General features: G+C 40.6%; 1 protein-coding gene across 5 annotated transcripts in view; it reads left to right on the top strand.

Moving 5' to 3' along the window:
• Positions 1-23,471, top strand: part of unc5db (unc-5 netrin receptor Db) — a 358,970-nt gene that overhangs the window by 284,940 nt on the left and 50,559 nt on the right. For all 5 annotated transcript variants that reach the window (XM_028577296.1, XM_028577298.1, XM_028577295.1 and 2 more), the window contains one exon: positions 5,271-5,355. In XM_028577296.1, the coding sequence (XP_028433097.1) occupies positions 5,271-5,355 (85 nt within the window). The remainder of the gene's footprint in view (positions 1-5,270; positions 5,356-23,471) is intronic.

Raw genomic sequence — 23,471 nt, 5'->3', positions numbered from 1 at the left:
TAATTAAGGTGATAAATAGAAAATAGAAAGAATAGTAGCCTACTAACCTATGTATAAGAAAAATATGTCTTATTGTTTCATATATGGGCTGATTGCCAAGACTTGAGAGGATCATTTTATAAAGTCAAAAATACATCCATCTTCGTCCACTTATCCGGGGTCGCAGCAGTCAAAAATGTTCACCATTAATGCTTTGTTTCTGAAAAAAGTCACACCCATGAAGCATGGTAAACGAGACAGGGTTTAGTTCACAAATGGTCAAAACACAAAATCGACTAGAGCATACATTTGAGTCATCAAAGAAATATAGCGAAAGTGGTTACCAGCGTTGAACTGGTTTATTTTCTATCTATAACAGGTAAAGGACAGGGATTGATCAACTTGACAAATTTGAACCCTAAGGGACAATAAGGATGTAACTTTTACCTATTCTATTCTAACTCTCTACATCCGAGCTGTCCGGTCACTATTCCAGTGGTCAGAGCCAACCAGAGACGGTACGGACAACATCTGTGTCCCAACGGTACGATACGTCAGCGCGGACAGCAGTGTGTCCGAGCTGCTGACAGATAGAAACATGTCGGGAATTAATGTTTAGGCTTGCTACACGTAATATCATTGCATTTTATCAGCGGTGGAAAGTAACTATGCCTGTAGTGGAATGCCTTCGAATGACCACCAAAAACTTAAGCTTGACGGACACGTTTTGCATCTCACCTTCATCTCAACACATGCTAGCAAGAGTACACAACAGACAACTTCTGTGTAGGCTACTTCAAAATAAAAGCACTTCCTGTGACGGTTCGCAGTAAAACAATATTACTGTTAAACAAATAAGGTTGTGTACCTTTTCACATATCAGCTGTAAATCAAGTACTGTAAATAATGTAAATAGTGAGTTTTAATCACACTATTGACCATTTCCTTTAGACTGTTTTAAACTAAACAACATGAATTTCTTATTCAAGTGCTTTAAATAAACATTTTACAACAATGCCGTACTTCAATACAACTGTAAGGTACTTTTAATTGAGTATTTCCATTTTTTCCTACTTGCCTATTGTATGTTTTACTTATCTTTTTTTATAGCTTTAGTTACTTTGCATATTCATATTAATTATACAAAAGATTATGAATAATCTATGATGTATTAATAAAGTGGATAAAGATGAGACTTATTGATCCGGTGAAATTCACAAGCTAGCTGCCAAGTCCAACTTCCGCTGTTATTTTGGTGAAAGTAACTCAGAAGTAACGCAAAAGTAGTGTAACGCATTACAATTCAGAGACAGTAATATTGTAATATAACTAATTACTGTCAAATGACAGCAACTAGTAATCTATAATGTATTACATTTTGGAAGTAACTTGCCCAACACTGTGTGTAGGCAGCTTTAGGCTACCATTATTTTTGACAAGGGTCTCTCCCTCTCTCTCACTGTCTCTGTCTGTATCAGTCTCTCTCTCTCTCTGTCTCTTAGAGCTAGATTAAATGAATGATTGATATGTTATTTAATGGCCTTATTTTTATATGAGTAATATAAATACTGCTTTAAATAAACGATTTAATTGTATTTCACATTTTTTCTGGCAGTTTTCAGCTGGAGTTATATGTGAAAGGAGCTAAATGCCTGTCCCAAATATATGAGTTTGAGTTCAGGGATTGAAGCAACGCTCAGGCTATCAATTGCAGTTTTACAGTACTTAAGGTTGCAGTGCTCTGAGTTGTCATGGCCGCTGTGGGAAACTGAGAAAATACATTGTTTTTATTTGTATGAATTGACCCTTTAAATAGCGCAATACTTTTAACACAACACAATAAATCCAGTTGTTTGACCTACTCTTGGCTTACATTTTTCACATCTCTCAGTTTTCTCCATCACTGCTGAGCAGCCTCCACTACATGTAACACAGAATGATTATTTAATGAAAACAAACTGCTTAAAACGCACACTTCAGAGATGACTGCGGTATTACAAAATATTCACTTTCCATAAAGCTGCCAAAACCATCTTTATCTGTCATCTCCCACTCTGCTCCTCTGAACCTTGTATTTGTAAAGCTGGGCTTTTATATGCTCTCATCTCTTCAGTGTGAATGCCTCTCCATTCACACAGAAGCAGATAAATAGTGTCAGGCAACAGTGACAGGGCAGTGTTGCTCTGCAGAGATCTCCACTTGCTTCCTAAAAAATATTGCATAATCAAAAGTGTAGGGAGCTGGTTGGTAGATCAGAATAAATAAAACGATTGCTTTATTATTTTTAGATAGTGTCTTATTCAGAAAAAACAGTTCACAACTGAATTCGATTCAGATATTGATTAATGTGCCCATTTATTCTATTCAGGCCGATCAAGTGAACCTTGACTGGGATAAACTGAGTTGTTTCAGATTCTGTCTTGTCTAATGTTGGGAATTGGTAAGGGTACAGATTCAATTATTGGCATTTTATCAAATATGTTTTATCAATATTAATAAAGTTATGAATATGTGTATTAATAACTTTACTAAATTGACAAACAATCAAAACGGGGCACCACCCTGGAATCAGGGACCAATAACTGAACTGTGAAAACAGTCTCAGAGGTGGTGTTTCCTTTAAAATACAGATCCTAATTTGATTAATTTATCTGGTATCTTTGAAAGGAACAAAAGAAGGGTGAAATTCCAGCACTGACCTGTTCAACCAGCTGTTACTACAACATTTACAAATAATCACCAAAAAAAGTATAATAGAATTTATTTAACTTCCAAATGATCAGTTGTCAATCAATAGTTCTTCAATCAATAAACCTATTTACTTGTTACACTACAACAAATGCAAAAACAACAAGCAGACATGTGGTGTGTGTGTGTGTGTGTGTGTGTGTGTGTGTGTGTGTGTGTGTGTGATAGAGAGAGGAGGAGGGGGAGGTGACGAGGATCAAGATGGCGGATGAGACACAGTGAGAATCAAGATGGCGGATGAGACTCTGCGAGATGTGAAGCTTGTAGTTTTAGCACAAAGACTCCAAAAATGGGTACATGAAAGGCTATCTAACCCCAAGATGGCAGGTAGTGGAGCTGGTTGCAGCACCACGTGGCTATGGGCTAGCTGTTAGCTAGTGTGTGTGTCTGTGTGTGTGTGATTGGTTAGTGTAAAAGAGGAGAGAAAAGCACGTTTAGAGAAAGAAACGCTTGGAGTCTTGATCTTCGAGGTTCTGACCATAACCACCCTCTCGTTTACTCAGGACTCTGGCCTAACGTGACGTTATGGCCGGAGACTGAGAAGCTTGCTAACAAGGGGATGTTTATTTCTCTTTGTCTCTACACAGGGCTACAAGGTTACGGTCTTGTCACGTCGCGGTACCGGTGGTTCGACTGAATTACCGGAGGCAATATTACCTCACTTGTACAGTAGCTTCTCCGCGGCGGGAGATAGCAATGTAGCATTTACAGTTTCAAACAAGCTACATTATTTAACACAACATTAACAATGCACCGTGATCAGTGGTGCTTTCATAGAAATAGATTGGACTCGGTGGTCCCACAATCAGATTAATAGCCATACGTGCACCAGAAGCACCTATAAATCAAATCACATTCAATGTTGTAACAAAGTTGCAGCATTAGCATTACTGACATTAATAAACACACTATATGTCTCTGCCCAGAAACCTCAAGACTTCTTACTGTGTGTCCTCGTTCGTTTAGTCCATAGATTCCACGTAAAACAGAACGAAATCCGGCTAGCTCAACAGCAATGCACGGAGAAGTTTGTCCCTCCCAAAGGGAGCAGGAAAGAAGCTATTGTTGACTCGATGAGAAAATGGTGTTTTCTCTTCTGCAAGAATGAAACACCAGGTGCGTGCTTCTTCAGGATCCAAAAGAACACCGAAAAAAATGTGTCAACCTGTAGCAACCGGAGCTGCAGTGGAAAGACGGAGGAGGGCAACCCGTAGCAGCGTTCGCATGCAGTGGAAGACAGAGAGGAGAGAGTGACGAGAAGTTTTATAGTTTCGGCCAGCTGGTCACGGAACCCCGTTGCGTTCAGGTTCCGCCAGCCAATGGGAACTCCGGACTCTTTGACCCTCGGCCATTTTGAAACCTCTTTCCCTCATGGTTTGAATTCGTAAGGCGCTGACACACCAGGTCGATAATCGGCCGTTGGACAGTCTGGCGAGGTCAGTGACTCGAGTCTGTTCAGTGTGTTCCATGCTGTCCTCCATCCAAGGGGCCGTCCGCCTTCATTTTGGCCGATTTGACATGTAAAATCGGCCCGCGGGGCGGGCACTGCCGGCAGTAGTAGTTTTCATTTTTGGGCGACAATACAGATTGCGTTATGGAGACGTATTACGTCTTGTCGCTTTGGTGTGTTCCAAGACACTTTTTTGACCAAACTCTTTCATGGTACCAACACTAAATTGATTCAGGTCCTAAAAGTACCACAATTTCAGTGGAAAGAATTGTTGTGATTACTCAAAGTTAATTTACACTGTTACTGCAGTCACCTCCATATTCTGTGCCATAATTTCCAGGCTGCCTTGACAAATTGTGTTTTAAAAAGTTTTGGTAGTCCTTATAACTGGTCAGTTTTAGACATTTTTGATGAAATGTTCCTTAACTCCAGAGTGTAAACTCCTGCTTTGCTCCTAGTAGTAGTCATAAATACTACAACCACTAGTCGTAAATATGAGTCGTAATTGCTGCTTGATTAAAACACTTTTGGAGGAGCACAGTCTCAACCATAGATATAGCAGGTCAGAAAACATACAACTTATTATTTGTATTGGCAACAGGTTTTGGAAGACAATCTATGTATTTTTTTAATCTACTTTTATTTTGAAGGACATTCAGAGCAATTAACATACCAGAACCTAAGCAAACATCATTATTAACAGCCAATTGTAATTCAGAATCCCATACAGTCGATGCTAATGACTATGCCCAATCCTGTGTAACTATTTTAGTTAAAAAATTATCTAACTCCTGGTGCTACAGCAAACTAACAGCTATATCCTCCTTCACTCTGTAAAATATTTAGGATAATCAGTGTTTCCATGTGCTAAGATACGTGTTTCATTTTTTATTTTTTTTATTTATATTGGAACACTTTGGAAGTTTTGTTCACTTTATTCTTTGATATGCCATAGTTCATTCAAGTGAAATGAAGCTCTCATAAATATTCCCATAACCCCTGCATGTAGGACAAGCTGTCCTACATGCTTATTTTCATATACACCGTCAGGTTGTTGGAGTTGTTGCTGTTGACACATTTGTGTGTTTTCCAGGGGTCAGCCTGCTGGTGCCTCATGGAGCCGTGGCTGAAAATATGTCCTGGGAGATGTACATGGTGATCAATCAGGGAGAGGCAAGGTGAGGCCAGAGTTTACCCAAATATCATTTCAACCATCTATCTGTCTGTCAGTCTCCCACTATCTTATCATCCATCTCACCTGACACTCTATCCTTTGTCCTCACTGTGCTGTTTCTCTCTAATTATTTACCATCCTCTGGTACTTTAATTACACACATTTCACCTTTTACTATAAAATAAACACATTTCACAATTGAGTTAAACTATAGCAACTACACTTAACCAACATTTACTACTTTAATGGCGCTGTTCTCTATGATGCTTGACATTAGTGCATTCACACCCTAGGGGTCCCGGACACCCTGTTGGAGAGCCCTGGCTTAGACCATAAAAACACAGATATGTAAACAGCAAATACAGTATCTTCATTTGGCTACAGATAACCAGAAATTCACTTCCTGCATTAATTAAGTGCATAATGCATTGAGTGAATTTACACGTTTCCCTATTGCTTTGAGTGAGCTTTCCACAACTGCGGCTTCACTCTACACAAGGCCGCTAGCATTAGCAAGTTTGCCTACAGCCCTTAGTCTCCATTTGCACAAGATTCTCTAAACACTGATATGTACAAGCAATGTAATATACTCAATATAGCATGTATGCTCAGTTTAAGGCACATTTATAAAAATAAAAAGGGGGTTTGTTTTTCTCTTGTTTTAATTTTATGACTTAGTTAGCTGTTTTCACCCCTCTACACACTGTAGTTTTTAACAAATTATATTCAAATCGCAAGATATGCTGCTTTTGTTTGGGATTACTTTTAGGTAATTATGGTGCTGTTGTAAGTGTTAACAGCCAACACATCCTCATAGAATGACAATAGGTCGCTTTCCAATGACTCCCAAAATAACATAGATGACCGTTCTAAATACTGCCGCACGCATTTTAAACACCTGACCATAAAACTTGACCGCGGTGGCAGTTTTAATCATGTGACCATTCTAATAACATAACTGCTGCTGTTTTAAACACAGTTAAAAATATAAAAAGGAACTAGTTAAGTTTAGGCAACAAAAATACTTAGGGTTAGGAAATCGTCAGGGGTTGGCCAAAAACTGCACCCACTCTTCCTCTCTAGCCGCAAGTGTCTGTCATCCGGCTGACTTTTTGCTGCCGAAGCTCGGGGCATGAAGGCTGTTCATGTGATAAATACAACGCAGCTTCTTCTTCTATCTTTTTTTGGAGAGCTGAGCAATTTAAGTAGAGCAGAGTGAAATCTGGGTTAAGCACGGAGCGATATTGAACGTAGCAGCCAGGAGTGGCTTTAGGCGGGGGAGCGGAGGGAACAAACAGCCCTGTGAGTGAGGAGCGGAAATTTTAATGCATTAATAAAAGAAAGCGCGGACTGCTTACTTTGCTAACTTAATTGCTTCTTCAAAAAGAAATCCTAAGATTTTATGATACCATTAATAATATTGTTTTACCGCCACTCTCTACATTACCATGGTTTTCCACAGATTATTACAACAAGTTCCTTACCTTCTTGATTGATAAAGTAATCGAAAAATCTATTAGGTCCAGATTTCATCCTGGGACTTGCCTGCCCAATTCCAGCCCCTCTCAATTGCTAACTGTTCTGGACTTTTTTTTAACCAATCAGTTTAAAATTTGTTTTAGATTTGATTAGGAAAATTAAGCTATCATCTAGTACTTTGATGTAATACCATCTTGTCTATTTTTTTTTAAGGTTTTACCAATTATTGGCCCTGCTGTTTCAACGATTGTAAATTCCTCCTTGTCCACAAAACGTGTCCTTCCTATTCTAAGCATGCTACCATTCAGCCCATAATAAAGAAAACCAACTTAGATACTGCTTTTCAGAACAATTAAAGGCCTATATCTAATCTCCCAATTTTGTCAAAAATCCTAGAGAAGGTGTTGGCCAATCACAAAAATAAAACTGCTGAGTTGGAGAGGCACAATATTTATAAAAAAGTTTCAATCAGATTTTCTGAAACAGCAAGTTTTTAACAATATTTTAATGACTGTATGATGCAGGATGTTGTTCTGTGTTGGTACTTCTTGACCTTAGTTCTGCATGCTATGATTGGGTGGCCATATCAGGCATAGGTTTATACTGGTTTTCATTGTATCTCACTGACAGAAGTTTTACTATCTCTATTGGAGGCTTGGTTGATTCCTCTAAATTGTCCTGTGTTGGAGGGCTCTGTTATGGGGTCCCTGTTATTCTCTATATATTTGCTGCCTTTGGGTCAGACCATAAACAGATTTGATATTGCATACCAGTTATACAGTATGTGGATGATTTCCGGCTTCATTTCTCATTTAAACCCAGCAAGGCTTTTATATGTAGTCTTCTTGACTGTTAAAACGTTATTAGGGGCTGGTTAGCAGAAAAATTCTTACAACTCAATGCCCATAAGACAGATGTTCTGGTTGTTGTTCCAAAAAAGTCCTTGCAATGGATTGGGCCTCTTTCCTCTGCTGTCCTCTCCAACCTGCGTAATTTAGGGGTAATACTGTATGTGGTTAATCCTCTTCGTTCGACACCCATGTTAAGCAGCGGACCAGATCTTGTTGTTTACACTTAAGAAACATTAGTAAACTGAGATCTGTAGTTTCAATTATCAATATTGAGTTGCTTATACATGCCTTAATCTCATCTTGCATTGACTACTGTAACACACTTTTCTCCTCACTTAGTATGTCTGCTCTTCTTCGCCTTCAGTCAATCCAGAATGCTGCACGAGGCTACTCACTAGGTCAAATAGACGGTCTCATATTACCCCTGTTCTTAAGTCTATTGCATGGTCAGGCTCATGCAAAACTTTGAAACACACTCAAAGTATGGTCTACAGCCTTTGTGGATCATTTTAAAAGGCAGATAAATACTTAGCTTTCAGGCAGGCATTTGGAAAACCTGGTAGCACCTGGTAATTTGTACTTTTTAAACATGCTCACATGGTCATTTTATCTTGTCTTGTATTTTGTGTTATGCCCTGTAAAGCACTTTCTGGCTTATGTCTGTGAAAAGCACTTTAGAAATCAATTTGAATTACTAACTTACACACTAACTAAAAGTATTTATTTATAAGGGTTCTGTTATTCTACAGTATTGAAAAAAACAAAATCAATAGCCTATCAGAATCCCAAAATTGAAACTTGAATACCTACCCAAACAAACAATGTTCTCTGCAGTATGTATATGCAATATGTACTAACAATACAGTTAATATTACAGTAATAGCTGCCAATCAGTTGCCATGCCAGTGATGTAACACTTTAGAAGTATTTATATTAGAATTTTAAGAAAAATGAATATACCGTGATGTATACCGTTACGGTCTGTGCTTCAAATTATACTGTGATAAAAATGTTAGACCATACCGCCCAGCCCTAACTCCAGCCTTATTCTTTAACCATTAATAATAAATCATTAATAAAAATGATAAAAGATCAATTGGTGATGCAATTATTAGTTCCCTACGCGTTTGGTTTTTGTCGCAATAAAATATTGGTAAAGAACATTGACTATGGGCAGTTTCAATGCAGTCATCATCAGTGCAGGCACACATACAGAGGATAGATGTGTGACCCTCCCCATGGCCATTCTCATGTCACTGTGTGTTTCCCAGGCTGTGTGACAGATGGGCCCAGGGAGCACCACATATTTCTCCCTCTCCCTATAGGAGTCCTCCAGGTGTCATGCTATTGGCGTTCTTTTCCTGAAGCCCCTCATAGGTGGTAGTCTGGACTTTGATGTCCCAGCTGCTGTGGAGAGACTCACATTCACGGCGCGTTACCATGGGGGCTCTGTAATTGAGTCCTTCATTTAACCAACTGACTTGTAGGAACCAAAGTCAAGCCTTCAATCCTCCAATCTCTTTTTTGTCCCTACTACTCTGCAGAGAGTCAATATGTAGTTATGTACTCCACTCGGTGTCAACAATGTGGCGCTTTGGGAGAGAGTCACGACCCAGGAAGCTTGTTTAAACGATGATGAATGCAGTGATGAATAGAGCGCGTTGCACTGATGGACATGCACTGCGGAATAGAAGGCACAGACGTCTCCCGAGGCCTTTCATCTTGGCAGTACAAGCATTATGTATTCTGATCACAGCTAGGTAATGACCCTTGGATGGACTGAGCTTCTCTTCAGGGGGGTTTTGCACGCTCTTCCCTGCAGAGAGCCACCAGGATTTCCAGTTTCCTCTGAAATGTCACAGTTTATTCACACTGCTCTGCTTGAACAAAGTCAGGCAAAAAAGAGATCCCACAAAATGCACACATATTAGTGGTAAAAATGGGGTCGTGGATCGCTTTGACAGACCACTGAAATAATGAGATGAAAACAGTATGGAGTGAGAGTTTTTTGATTTCAGTTTTTGAAAATGGTCAGTCAGCTTTAAAAGAATTGTGTTTTTACTTAATCCAAAGAATGCCATTCTGAATGGGGTAACAATATGCTCCATGGATTACTATCTTTTGCTGCAAATCCTCCTAAGGCAGTGTTGTTGAAATGCATAGTGCATGTGTAATCCATGACGCCTTTATAAATCTTTACACAAAGGTCTAGAGCTGCCTTCATGCATGTTATAAATTCTTACCTGCCAGCATAAAGTGTCTGGTTTCTCACAGCTGGAACACACCGCACGCGTAAGCGTGCAGCGTATAGCGTATAGCAACGTAGCGTAGCTATTTTTTATTTCGGGGCCCATGTTATCCAATCTGTTCGGCCACACTGGGTGCGTAGCATCCGCATAGCGTCCGCGTAGGCCCGCACGCAGCAGCAATAGTTTCGGCGTCTCCTCTATTTCTTGCAATACGCAAAGTGTATAATATATAAGTGTCTAGCCAGGCAGGTAATCAAATACAGGAAGACCACAGTGCAGCCGATTATTTTACCAAAAATAAACATTACAGCCACATATAGGTTACAATTACCACAATTTTCCCCACCATCCTCTCTTTCTAGAGAGAGAGAGAGAGAGAGAGAGAGAGAGCGAGAGAGAGCGAGAGAGAGAGCCGTGACTGCACACAGTGTCTGTGTCCAAACTGGCAGTGACTGATGCCGCCAACCAAGAGCCTGGGTCTGTCCGAGGTTTCCTCACTCTTGTTTTCAAGCTGAACAGCCAATTGGATGAATTGGCCTGTTTGGCCGATGGCCGACACCTGCCGACAGCGACAAAAGGCTGACGCATGGTGACGGTCGTTCACCGTCGGCCCAGGTAGGTCGCCTTGGTGTGTCAGGGCCTTTAGGTCCTTCCCAAAAAAATTAAAATAATAGATATGTGAATAGAAATGCAAATATGGGGGGGGGGATGTTACCTGCTGTGACTGAGTAATGTAAAAAGTTGTATCTAATTTACATAAAAAAATCACATATTATTTGGCATTGGACACATTGGAAAGTGTAAATTATAAAGGTTTCTGTCAAGTTCCCAATTTAATTAGGCTCACATCACAATAAATCAATGTTGACGTGTTTCAGCACAAAGCCTTCTTCTGAGTCACGACAGAGAATCTCCATTGTTTAAGCGCAACCTCCTTTTTCAACTCTGATTTGATCACATTTATAGGCATTTAGCTTCAATATAGGTCTGACCTCAACCCCCCCTACATTGAAAAGATGAGTTCTGCTAATTTCCGACATCATAGATTGGAATTGGCCGATAAGGATATATTGAAGGTGGGAGGCTGCAAATGCAGGAGTAGGGATGGGCATTCGATTACATTTTCTTCGTCGATCGTCGGGAGAATTAACGATCGACTATCGATTAATCTTTACTATTTTTAAATTAAAATTCATTATTTATTTAACTTTTTATAAATTAAAAATGCAATGAAAATACAAAAATACAGTGGGTTTTTCCTTGATGAGATCTTAATTACAAGAAGAACAACTTGTGGCAGTTAAACTGGAGGTTATAGATATAGATTATAGATATATGCGCTGTGCTGCGGCTCTCTGAAGCAGCAGAACCTGCAGCTGCGAGCCGGCGTTCTTAAACAGAATGTAACTCAAAACTATCCAAGACACGGGACAAAGCCTAAGAAAAAATAACCAGTAGGCTAACTCAGTTACAAGTTCTGCACCAGTCTACTGATGTTTGTTGAGAAAGATAAGCATGTTGACATGATCTGGGGTCAGACGCGACCACTACCTGGTGACCGTCAGTCCAGTCGCCGAAAACAGCTGCGTTGCCAGGATGCACAGACCTTGATCCGCGCTAACTTGGCCAGCCTGGGGAACCTTATTCCGTTCTTCGTATTGAGTTTCTACCAGTCTGCTGACGAAATGTGATATGCTGGTTCCAATATCCATGTCAATTAACTTGCAGGTCTACATTAACCAGGGTCGGATACACTTTGTTCAGTGGTAGGCTACATCATGTGAGTCATGGCCGTGTTGTACTTATACACGGCATCTCAGTGTTTGCAGTGAACTAAGTCGTTTAAAAAAAATCTAAATGGTCCCACGCCACATTTAGCCGTGTCCTCTTCATGATTATTTTTGAAATCAAAACGGAAACTTGCAGCCAGGTAACGGAGTATGGAGTCAAATATTGCCCCCGAGTGGTAAAATGTTTAATTGCTGCCACACTGTGAAATTAATTTAATTGCTTCAAGACTCACACTACGCAACGCAACCAGTATTAGTTTAATCGATAACAAATTAACGTCATCAATGAAATTCTAAATAATCAATTATCGATCATCGATTAATCATGCCCATCCCTATATGCAGGAGTAAATGCTGGGTGTTTCTGTCAGTCAAAGCAACCGTTGACAGCCAATTTAAATGCAACTGTAGTGTAGTGACCCACTAACACAATGTAGTGTCCCACTTTGCGCTTGTGAAGGTTAACTTAACAAATCAATGGACCTCGTGCATTACAACAACTGACACATTGTACAACTACATTTTTCCGCTAAATGTAACAATGTAATGTAACAATGTAATTGTGTTTAACCTGGGAAAATAAAGGCTCACATCTGCTGACAGCGCAAAACGGAAGTGTGGCCTGGCCGTCAGACTGGGTCAATTTAATACTGTCAAAATGTATGGTATCACAGAGAAAAAAGGGGGTTGCTGACAAGATGAGGTTAAAAAAAGTTGCCTATAGTTAGAGCAAGATTAATCAACCTTTTTACGTAGTGGAAAGGCCAAGGTTAATACCAAGTCAGCAAGAGCACTGATGAGGCAGAACCCAGCAGCAGAGACATGACAGGTGCACTATTGGCCATGTTGGGCAATAATATGTGGGCATTAGGTCAAAGCGGGTTTAAGAGGGAATAGTTAAGGCATTTATTATCATAAAAATGATTTCCTAAACTCATTAATATATGCCTATAATTTAATTTATTGTATTTGTCTTTTATTTTGTTATTGTCTTTGCATATAAATGCAGTATGCAAAGTATAACAGTTTATTATTATTACTATTGTTATTAGTCAAGTCCAGTGACTATAGTGGATGGGATGCTGAGACACAGGGTGACTCCAGTCACGGTGGTGATGAGCATGAGAAAAAGGATGAAGAGGAGGAGGACAGGAACCAGCAAAGAGACAGTGAAAAGATGTGCAGTGCAGTGTGCCGGGCTGGATATACACTTGTTTTATGAATAGAAATAAAAGGCAGCGCCATTCCAAAGTTCCGGGCCGAACTTTTGTCCCAATACATCCCTGGGTGGAGGCTATATGCGACGCAAGGCATATGCTCAAACAGGAGTGGCCCGGCCGCTGCAATCATGTTGCGTGCACAACAGTGGTCAGTGTGCTGACTTTATGTTCAATGTCCGCTGTCTGGCTACTTGGAGAAAGTGCTCGGCACACGCGTCAGCGAAATGCCTCTACTCTATCTTCATAACAGTCAAAGCATGCAACCGAAGATACCACTGTGGGTCAAAAAAAATGTGCTGTGACCCCGAGGTAAATGTGATTACTGAGATAAGTCCAGTAGTCTCTGGTGAGTGCAATGGTGCTGCATTGCTTCCTCATTTCCCAAATTACGGAGTGACACAAGGCCCAAATCACAGAACGTGCATGCGTTAATTGTACGTCAAAAAATTTAATTGGTTAACTCTTAACCTATTAACTTGTTATTTTGACAGCCTTTAAATTACTGTAAATACTTATTTTAATTAGTAATATTGTAAGTACATTTAATTAAAATACTGCCCATCTCTGTATCCACCTTTTGAAATACAATAAAATATTGCAGGCTCCAACCTGACAGTATGGTTTTGATCACAGAGCTTATTTTTTCCGTCGCTCTGTGTGAGCATGTGGTTGTTTACTGTAGTCACCCATATTTCTCCCAGTAGTCTGTTGTGCTTGGCAACTTGCCAGCTGTCAATCACTGTCTACATCCTGGCAGGCCAAAGGACATGCAGAGAATTGTATCTTTTCTTTTCCGCAGCAGCGTCCAGCCCCAATCCCTGTCCAACCTACTTCTCCACACCCTGATAGAGTTCCATTAAAGCTTCTTCTTTTTTAAAGGTGTGTTCTTGGAGCTTTTCAAAGGCTCATCTAAATCTTTTGAAGGCACGGTTTTGCTTAGGTCAGACATATTCCCTTTGCCTCCAAGGTTTTATGGGCGCTTTGTATTGAAAAATAAATCCCTCAATCTATTGAAGCAGAAACAGCTTTGTCCTGGTGGGGGAAAATATTTTAATGATGAAACTAGTTTCCATATGTGTGCTTTATGAAAGAGGCCTGGCTGACCATTTGGGACATAATACTGTATGTTATTTATTGTTTTCTAGACACTCCCAGTTAGGTATTATAAATCACAAAGTGCATTGCATTGCAGAATCTGTTCTATAGACTGCTAAAATGCATAGACTGTAAAATTAGTGGACGTAGCATCCGTGACGTTACCCATTGGTTTGTGGACTGCCGTGTTGAAGCTTTAACTTCGGGAATACAGGCGTCGCCATCTTGGGTTGTTTTTGCAACTGGATGTGACAATTTTTGATGAACTGGGGAGGATGACAAGCCATTATGGTTGCAGTGGCACTGTGCTAAGCTAAACGCTTAAGAGGGAAAGTTGCTGATTTTCAACCCTTCTGAAGCGAGTCATCCAGTGGAGGTTTTCCCCCGGCGGACAAAAGCAGACATCCGGGTACTGCCACCATTCATCTGCATGTACGGCAGTACCGAAAATCCACATACTTGCCCTTAAATTACTAGCTAACGCCAGTGGTAGTTAGCTAGCTTTTAAGGAATAATAATAATAAGGAATTACTAGGTGACTAAATTAGGGTGACCAGATTTCCCGGAACTAAAACCGGGACACTTTGCGCGTGACCGTAGTGCTTGTGCACGCACACGCTTTTTAACGTGAACATGTTCCAGCCCAGGTAATACATATACACAGACAGTAACTTCATTATTTTGATTGTAGGCTCCTCATCTAATAATAACAGTATTTTTTCCTGTAAAATTAACAAAATTGCAGCAACAGCCTTTTTCAGTTTAGTGTAAGCTGAAAATATCTTTATGTAAAGAGAAACATAGATTACAATCCAAATATAAAAACATAATGGAATATATTGCAGTAAGGCTCTCAGGCATTCTGTATTGCTTTCAACTATTTATTCTACTTTGGATAGATTTTTCTAATTATATCTGAGTCTGCACACATGTAGCCTAGTCATAATCTACTCCTCCCTCCTGTTTTGCGTCTTTTGTTGGGGAAGTAACCTCCTTAAATGTGCATATGACAATTATTCACCCCTGGACTGTAATATTTCAGATGTGTTTGAGCAAGATTTCTGCTCTTGTCCAAAACTTTGTGCATATTCAAAATACAATATCTGTGTTCTCTGTGATTTGGAGGAGTCGGGATATTTTTAGAAAAATAACGTGATAATAGGCTATTACAAGAATAAAGTCACTATATTTCAGAAAATAATCTGCCTGCACCATAGTCTGTTGTACATTACGTGGTTGCTCTGCTGACAGACACAGAGCCCCGTTTGGGTCTCTGGTCTCTGAATGAGACAAATAGTTTAGCTAGAGAAGTGGCTGTACGCTGCTCTATGTCAGAGGTGGAAAACCGAAACCACTGCAGAAATACACGGAGCACAAATGCAACATTGCTAGGCCTCTGTCCTAAAGTATGTTATTTACATAGAAACATGTACACATTAGTGCAGATATAATGAGAGGGTGACATCACACAAGCCAGACAGTAAAACAGGCAAGTAGAAGGAATGCCTTTGTCCTCAACATACTTGTAAATGGATAGATTATTCTACATCTGGAACAGTCAAACATTTCAGATTAGGTTTGGATTTCAGTTTGAAGTTTGAGAGCTATTATTTCTAAAGTGTAATGTCACCTTGGCGGGGACATAGAGTTGTGTGCTCTGGACTGAAACCATGAGTGATGTGTCCATCCAGAGAAATGTGCTGTGAGATCTATGGACCATGAGAGCTGATGGCTTAAAGCTGGAGCTGCCCCACCTCTCCATCCATAAAAACAGACCTATACATACATGCACAAATAGAGAGATGTCAGAGTGAAGGGGCTGCGGCTGCCCATGAACAGGTGCCCCAAGTAGTTGGGGGTTTGGTGCCTCTCCAGTCCACACTCTGTACACTCCGTACGGGGACTTGAAGCGCAAACCTCAGGTTCCCAAATCAAGTCCCTAATGACTGAGCTACTGTCACCCCCTCGTCTATTTTAAAACAAATGGGACCATAATTTACAAAATTAACATCATGCTGTATTAAAGAAGACTTGAAAGTAGCTGTTGATGCCATAACTCAGTAGGAAAATGTTTATTGAGGTAATAAATCAAGTGAGAAGGAGTGTGATTTCCCCACGGACTTCTATAGAAACAGACTTCTTTTTTTAACCAGTGCAGTCACCCCACTGCTGGAAATTAGATAGAATGCAGTTTTAAGGCACCTTTCATGTTAGCTTCACTTTTCAGGCCCGGAAGCTTTGTCCATTATTTTTTACAGGCTATGCTAAAATGATAATCTAATATACATGGTTGTCAGTACAAATGCACCAGTGTGTAGGTGTGACATAACTTCCTGCTTGGATGCTTGGCCCTCTAGTCAGAGTACAGGCTGCGTACAGTGGCTGACCCAGCTGATCAGTTTTTCTGGATGGAGAGCTGGGGCAGATCCAGCTTTAACCCTTTTGTTGTCTTCCCGTCAACCTTGAAAAAAACACTTTTTGTTTGTTTGTTTTTGCTTTTTCCAACGTTTTAAATTGTAAACATTTTCTTCTACACCTTTTTAGCGCTTATTTCTACGTCCCATATTTTATGATATAAAACAAAAATTGAAAACGGGTCAATTTGACCCGAAGTCAACACAAGCCATCAGCTCTCATGGTCCATATATCTCACAGCGCATATCTCTGGATGGACACATCACTCATGGTTTCAGTCCAGAGCACACAACTCTATGTCCACGCCAAGGTGACATTACACTTTAGAAATAATAGCTGTCAAACTTCCAACTGAGATCCATCGTAATCTGAAATGTTTCACTGTTCCAGAGGTAGAATAATTCATCTTTCATTTACAGTATGTTGAGGACAAAGACATTCCTTCTACTTGCCTTCTTACTTGTTTTACTGTGTGGCTTATGTGATTTTGTCACCCTCTCATTCAAAACTTATCTTTTGTATGTTTTTATGTGAATAACTTACTTTATTGCAAACATGAGACTGAAAACACAAAAATTTACACTCATCATACATTCTGAAATAGTGCCCCTGGCCTTTATTTAAAAACAGGCTTACATTAGATTACACGCCTTTATTTCATATTTCCCCTGTTTTTAATTTTCATAGAATTTCAGTAAAACATTTCTCTGTTTACTGCTCTGCACCCATTAATTTAGCTCTTAATTGATTTCCTGTTGTTTGCTATTTGTGAAAACATCCTCCTCCTTTACTTATTAGTCAACTGCGTAGGTTACGTCATCTACAATTATGTATAGTATCTCGCTTTCGTTGCGTCACGTTCATCATCTGTAAATCAACCATGTCAAAACATGCACATGCTGTTGCATGACGCTGTTGTTACCATGTTTCCGTGAAAACCTCAATGTTGCAGTCCATGATCCATTCATGAATGGCAATCCTCAGCCAAAGTTCATTTTAATATGAACTTTGAATACCCAATATTGGTGCTAGAGGGACCAAGTGATCAGCCTACATCATTGTCTGAAAACCATGAATATTAACAGCAAATTTCTTAGAAATCTGAAAAGATGTTGCAATATTTTGCATTAAATAGAGTGCAAACAGATGGGCCGACTGCCCAACATCGATTGACTTTGCAATCCATAAGGCCCCACCACAAAATCAACCATATCTTAAAACTAAGACCTGTATTAATGACATAACAAGGTTTTATTGGCAATATCACCTGAAAGTTTGTATTAAAGGGATGGGGATTAAACTGGATATTGATTTTAGTATGGTCATCATCTTTTCCATTTTCTGTTGAAATAGACCCATGACTCAGCTAACACACACACACACACACACACACACACACACACACACACACACACACACACACACACACACACACACACACACACACACACACACACACACACACACACACACACACGTCTCTGTCCTTTATTGACTTTATCAAAACAAGAAGAGCAGACAGAATGTACAATTGACTGCTAGGCATTCATATTTCTTTAATGAACTCATTAACAGTTACTATGAAAAGTTGTAATGACAAGCTGGGTATATAGGACATGGAGATGGACTCTGAAACGCAGTTAAACCAATAGAAATTTACATACTGTCCAATGCAAAAATGACATATTGTTATGATGACTTTTAATAGTAGTAGTAGTAATAGTCACAAATGTTTGTTAAACATCAGCCAGCAATTGGTCCTAATAGTGTTCAACATTTTATTTCATATTTTTTCTAGATATGATTCAAAAAAATAAAGCTGCAAAGATTAATCAATTAATCAATTAGTTGTCAATTATTAAATTAATCGGCAACTATTTTGATAATCGATTAACCGGTTTGAGTTAAAAAAATTCTCTGATTCCAGCTCCTTAAATGTGAATATTGTCTAGTTTCTTCACTCCTCTGTGACAGTGAACTGAATATCTTTAAGTCGTGGACAAAATGAGACATTTGAAAATGTCATCTTGGGCTTTGGAAAACACTGATCGACATTTTTCACCATTTTCTGACATTTTATAGACCAAGCAACTAATCGATTAATCGAGAAAATAATCAACAGATTAATCGACAAAGAAAGTAATCGTTAGTTGCAGCCCTACAAAAATCACGTCTGCAGTACAAAAGCAAGAAAATACAAACTTGACAAAACATACCACTTGTATGTCAATTGCACAGGTGCTTCAAGCATTTATTCAACTTGTTCTGTGATTCCAGACGTTATTTTTTGTTATTTAAGTAGCACTCTCAATGATATGGGACCAAATAGCATAGTGAGTTGTTTCAAGTGATTAGCCTTGTTGCTTACCTTCATTTTCCCAGTCAAGTGGGTTGCTCAACACCAAGGTCTGGGATTAAAGATGAGTGGTATTAAAGTTAGTTGAATAGTCATTATGATTTTATTATAAATCAAGGCTGCCTTGATGCTTTTTAAACATATTCATAATTAGCTTAATTTATTGTTTTACAAAGCTGTTCTTTCAATCAAGTAACTTTGCCAGTCCTTGATTATTGGAGTTGTTTTGATGAATGCTTTGTGGTTACAGTTTTTTGCGATTTCTAAATGACAGTGGTCTGCACAGCAGCAGTTCATGTGGACCAAACTGTAGTTTGTTTTTCATAGCTTGAATACAGTTTTCAAAACTCTACACCTGTCCCATGACTTTAACCACAACTTGCACAATACTGTGGATCTAATCCAAACCGCCAAAAGGGATGGAAGAGATCTCCACATTGTGTTCTAGGACCTCACAAATGCCTTTGGGTCAGTTCCTCACAATCTCCTCTGGACTGCATTCCACTATTTCAGCGTCCCAGAAGCAATCACCCACCTCGTCAAATCCTATTTTCAAGACCTACAGCTATTCCTGACAACTGACGAGTGTACCACAGCATGGCAACGATTAGAAATAGGAATAATGGCAGGATGCACCATCTCACCTCTAGCGTTCACAATGGCTATGGAGGTCATCATCTGCGCCTCTTAGTGGGTAGTAGGAGGACAGAAGCTCAAATCTGGTCTTCGTCTCCCTCCCATCAGAGCCTATGTGGACGATATGACCATCCTCACTACAACCAAGGCTTAGCGGCTGCTGAACAAGCTACAGGAGAACATCCAGTGGCCCGGATGGAAATAAAGCTAAGCAAGTCCAGGAGCATTTCAGTTGTCAAGGGGAAGCTGTCGGAACATTGGTTTTATGTGGGCGAGGAGCCTATCCCAACAGTGGCAGAGAAGCCAGTCAAGAGTCTTGGACGTTGGTACCATGCCACCCTCAAGGACACAGAGCAAGTGGACCAGCTTATGCAGGACACCATGTGTGGCCTTGAGGATATCAACAAGACCATGCTCCCTGACAGGCTAAAGCTGTGGTGCCTTCAGTTTGGGCTACTACCCAGGCTGATGTGGCCTCTTACCATCTATGAGGGGCCAATCTCAAAGGTAGAAAAACTGGAGAGGTTGGTCAGCTCATTTGCCAAAAAGTGTCTGGGACTCCCCAGATGCTTCTCTAACATCGGGCTGTATGGAGGAGGCATCCTGGAGATTCCTGTTTCCAGCCTTGCAGAAGAGTTTAAATGCTCTAAAGTAAGGCTGGAAATGACACTAACAGAGTCCAGTGACCCGTGTGTTTCCCAAACAGCTCCTACCTTGGTGACCGGAAGGAAATGGAACCCAGGTGCAGCTACTCACCAGGCGTAGTCAGACCTCAGGCACAGAGACATCATTGGCATTGTGCAACTGCGGAGAGGAGGCCTCAGCCTTGGCGAGAGCAGACCATCGTGGCAAAGGGCAGCTCAAGCTCAGCGCCAATGGCTGGTCGTCGAGGAGGTGCGTCGGCACGAGCAGGGGTGTAAAGGCTGTCTCACAAGCCAAGCAAGGACAGTGGATGAGATGGGAGGGAGTGGAGAGGAGAAAGTTTTCTTGGAGGGAGCTGATGGGCTTGAAAGCATTTCACATCAGCTTCATCTTACATGCCACGTACGACATCCTGCCTTCCCCCTCAAACCTCAACCAGTGGTACGGAGAAGACCCTCTGTCCATCCCCCGCAAACCTCAAACACATTCTGGTTGGCTGCAAGACAAGTTTGTCACAAGGCCATTATACCTGGCAGAACAACCATGTCCTGAAGTGCCTAGCAGCTACCTTGGAGGTCAGACGGATAACAATACAACATTGGCCAGCTCGGAGGGGCTTGTGACTGGAAGTTGGCGGCAGATCTGAACCAAAGGCTCTGCTTCTCTTCTGAGATTGCCACAACGAACCTCAGACCCGACCTCGTGCTCTGTTCCTCCTCACTCCACACCGTGTACATCATAGAGCTTACCGTTCCCTGGGAGGCTGCTATAGAGGAGGCATTTGAGCGCAAGAGCCTTAAGTACACCGAGCTGGCAGCTGATGCTGAGAAACGTGGATAGAAATCCTTGGTTTGCCCAGTGGAAGTCGGCTGCAGAGGCTTCGTGGGCATTTCAACCATCAGGCTGCTTAAGGAATTGGGAGTGCGATGCCAAACCCTATGCCAAACCATCAAAGCCCTCTCAGGTGCAGCAGAAGAAGCAAGTCGATGGTTATGGGTAAAAAGGGGAGACTCCACCTGGGCCCCTAATAACACCTGCGCCATTTAAGGGTTGAAAGCAGAGGGGGCACACCTGGGATGCCAGGTGCTCCTGATGAGCCCTCTAGAGGTGTCGTGGGCCTATCATTGAAACACCAGGGAAGGAGGGTGCCCACCTGATGACCCCAATGAAGCTTAAAACCCCCATTATCATCCCACTCAACCAGACCTGTCAACACCACAGCAAGGAAACCACTCCAATGGATGCATCGTCACCACTCATACCTCAGGTTTTAAACAGGGGATTGTTTCACCTAGTCCTATACCTATAAATGTCCAGGTACGCACAAAACAGGGCTGAAAATGTGTGTACGTCTTTAAAACTGTGCATATATCATCAAATGTCAAAGTCTGAAAATTGTTACCCTCAACGTCCTCGTTATCAGTCCAAACTTACTGTTTGTGACAAAACCTGCATGAAGAAAAGTGTGTTTGCCTATTACACTTTCTTTCGTCTTCAAATCAAATCTGTATCTTGGGGTGGGGGATACTACTAGTTGATCCTGTTTTGGCAATTAATTTATATTATATATTTATCACTAAGGCTTGTTTGGATATAATATATAGTTATGTTAAATCTTATTATTAAGATTATTAAGATTAAGATTAATAATACAGGCCGTTTTGGACGTATTATTAACACATGTAGTTATAGATCAGATTTCCCTACTCTGTGCAAGAACAGGCCGAAATTATAATTGAATTTGCAGCAATTCCTGAACGTCTGAGAAGTGTTTGCTTTATCTCCGCCAGTCATCATGATTCAGTCTAACAACTGCCAGTGTCGTTCATATACTGATCAGCATTCACAAGGTGCTTTCCATTGACTATTTATGGTTAAAAATGGGCGTGTACAGGGTGGGATAAGAGGCTGATCCATGTACGCACACTTAAAAGAACACGGCGTCTTATTGGGACTTTAGCTTATTCACCGTAACCCCCAGAGTAAGACATGTCGATATATACCCTTCTCATGTCCGTGTTGTAACGCTGTCTGACAGTTCCACCGGTAGCTTAGCCTAGCACAGAACCTGCAGGTAACTGGTTCCAACTAGCCTACTGCTCCGAATAAGTGACAAAATAACGCCAACATGCTCCTATTTACATGTTGTGATTTGTAGAGTCAACCCTAAACAAACCGGGAACTATGTTCTCAGAAAGGCTTGCTGCAAAGCAAATCACTCCGCCCAAGTAGCAGAAGTACCTGAGCTTCGCCTTCTGAGAATATAGTTCCCGGTTTGTTTAGGGTTAGAAGATGGCTGTGTCTCATGTTACGTTGTTTTTTGTACGTGCTGTGACTCTACAAATCACAACATGTAAATAGGAACATGTTGGCGTTATTTGGAGCAGTAGGATTGTTGGAACCAGTTACCTGCAGGTTCTGTGCTGGGCTGCTACCGGTGGAGCCGTCAGACAGAGTTACAACACATACGGAGATGAGAAGGGTACGTATGGACTTATCTAACTCTGGGGGATACAGTGAATAAGCTAAAGTCCCAATAAGTCGCCGTGTTCCTTTAACACGTAATCTGTGATTTATAAAGGGAACATTGCTTACAGGTGTGCGTACACACGGTTTTATAAATCAGACCCCTGGTAAGGTGTCTGAGGTTACATAAAAAAATCTGAAAAACACTACCTTTACTATTACTTTCAGAAAGTAATGGAGGTGGAAACAACGGAAACACCACATGCATTTGTATATATAGATGACGCACGTGCATGGCAAGACACCCAATGCGATAATGAAAACTTGTCCCCTGATGCTGGAGAGTGGCAGGATTAGCCCCCCCAAATGCTTTGTTACTATTACACACCTTGATTACTTTTTTTCCAGTAATTACATAAATTACTACAGACAAAATATTGAAGCAAACTGCTGATTTTCATTCGTTCTTGTTTACCTTAAAAACTGGTTATGTTATAAAATAAATAAATTAATGTGAAAGAATTTATCTTTTCTTTATGTAAAGAAAATTTGTGATTTGTGTGAAATCATTAAAATTATTGAAACTGTAAAAATGAAAAGTGTTTTAATTTCTGTATTGGTGCTAGTGTTTTTACTCTCTGTGTTCTGAGGACAGTGTGTGTTGTCTCGGTGAGGATTGTTCATAGTGTTTCGCTGCACTGAGCCTGTGTTAAGAGTTAAGTTATGTGGAATGAGTTTTGCAGGTGATGTGAACTGTTAAAGGTGCACTATGAGTTCCTGCATGGTTTCAGCATGATTACATTTTTGTCTGAAATCGGAGGCATCTCTCCTTTATCCGCTAGCTGCCTGCCCCCTGAATACACTGTGAAAAAGCCCTGTCTCGGGAGACAACACAGGGGTCATTAACGTCAAACAAACAGT

This window comes from Perca flavescens, chromosome 5, assembly GCF_004354835.1.
Source record: "Perca flavescens isolate YP-PL-M2 chromosome 5, PFLA_1.0, whole genome shotgun sequence".
Lineage (NCBI taxonomy): Eukaryota > Metazoa > Chordata > Actinopteri > Perciformes > Percidae > Perca > Perca flavescens.
Note: the sequence above shows the minus strand (reverse complement) of the source record. Positions and strands in the feature narration are given on the sequence as shown.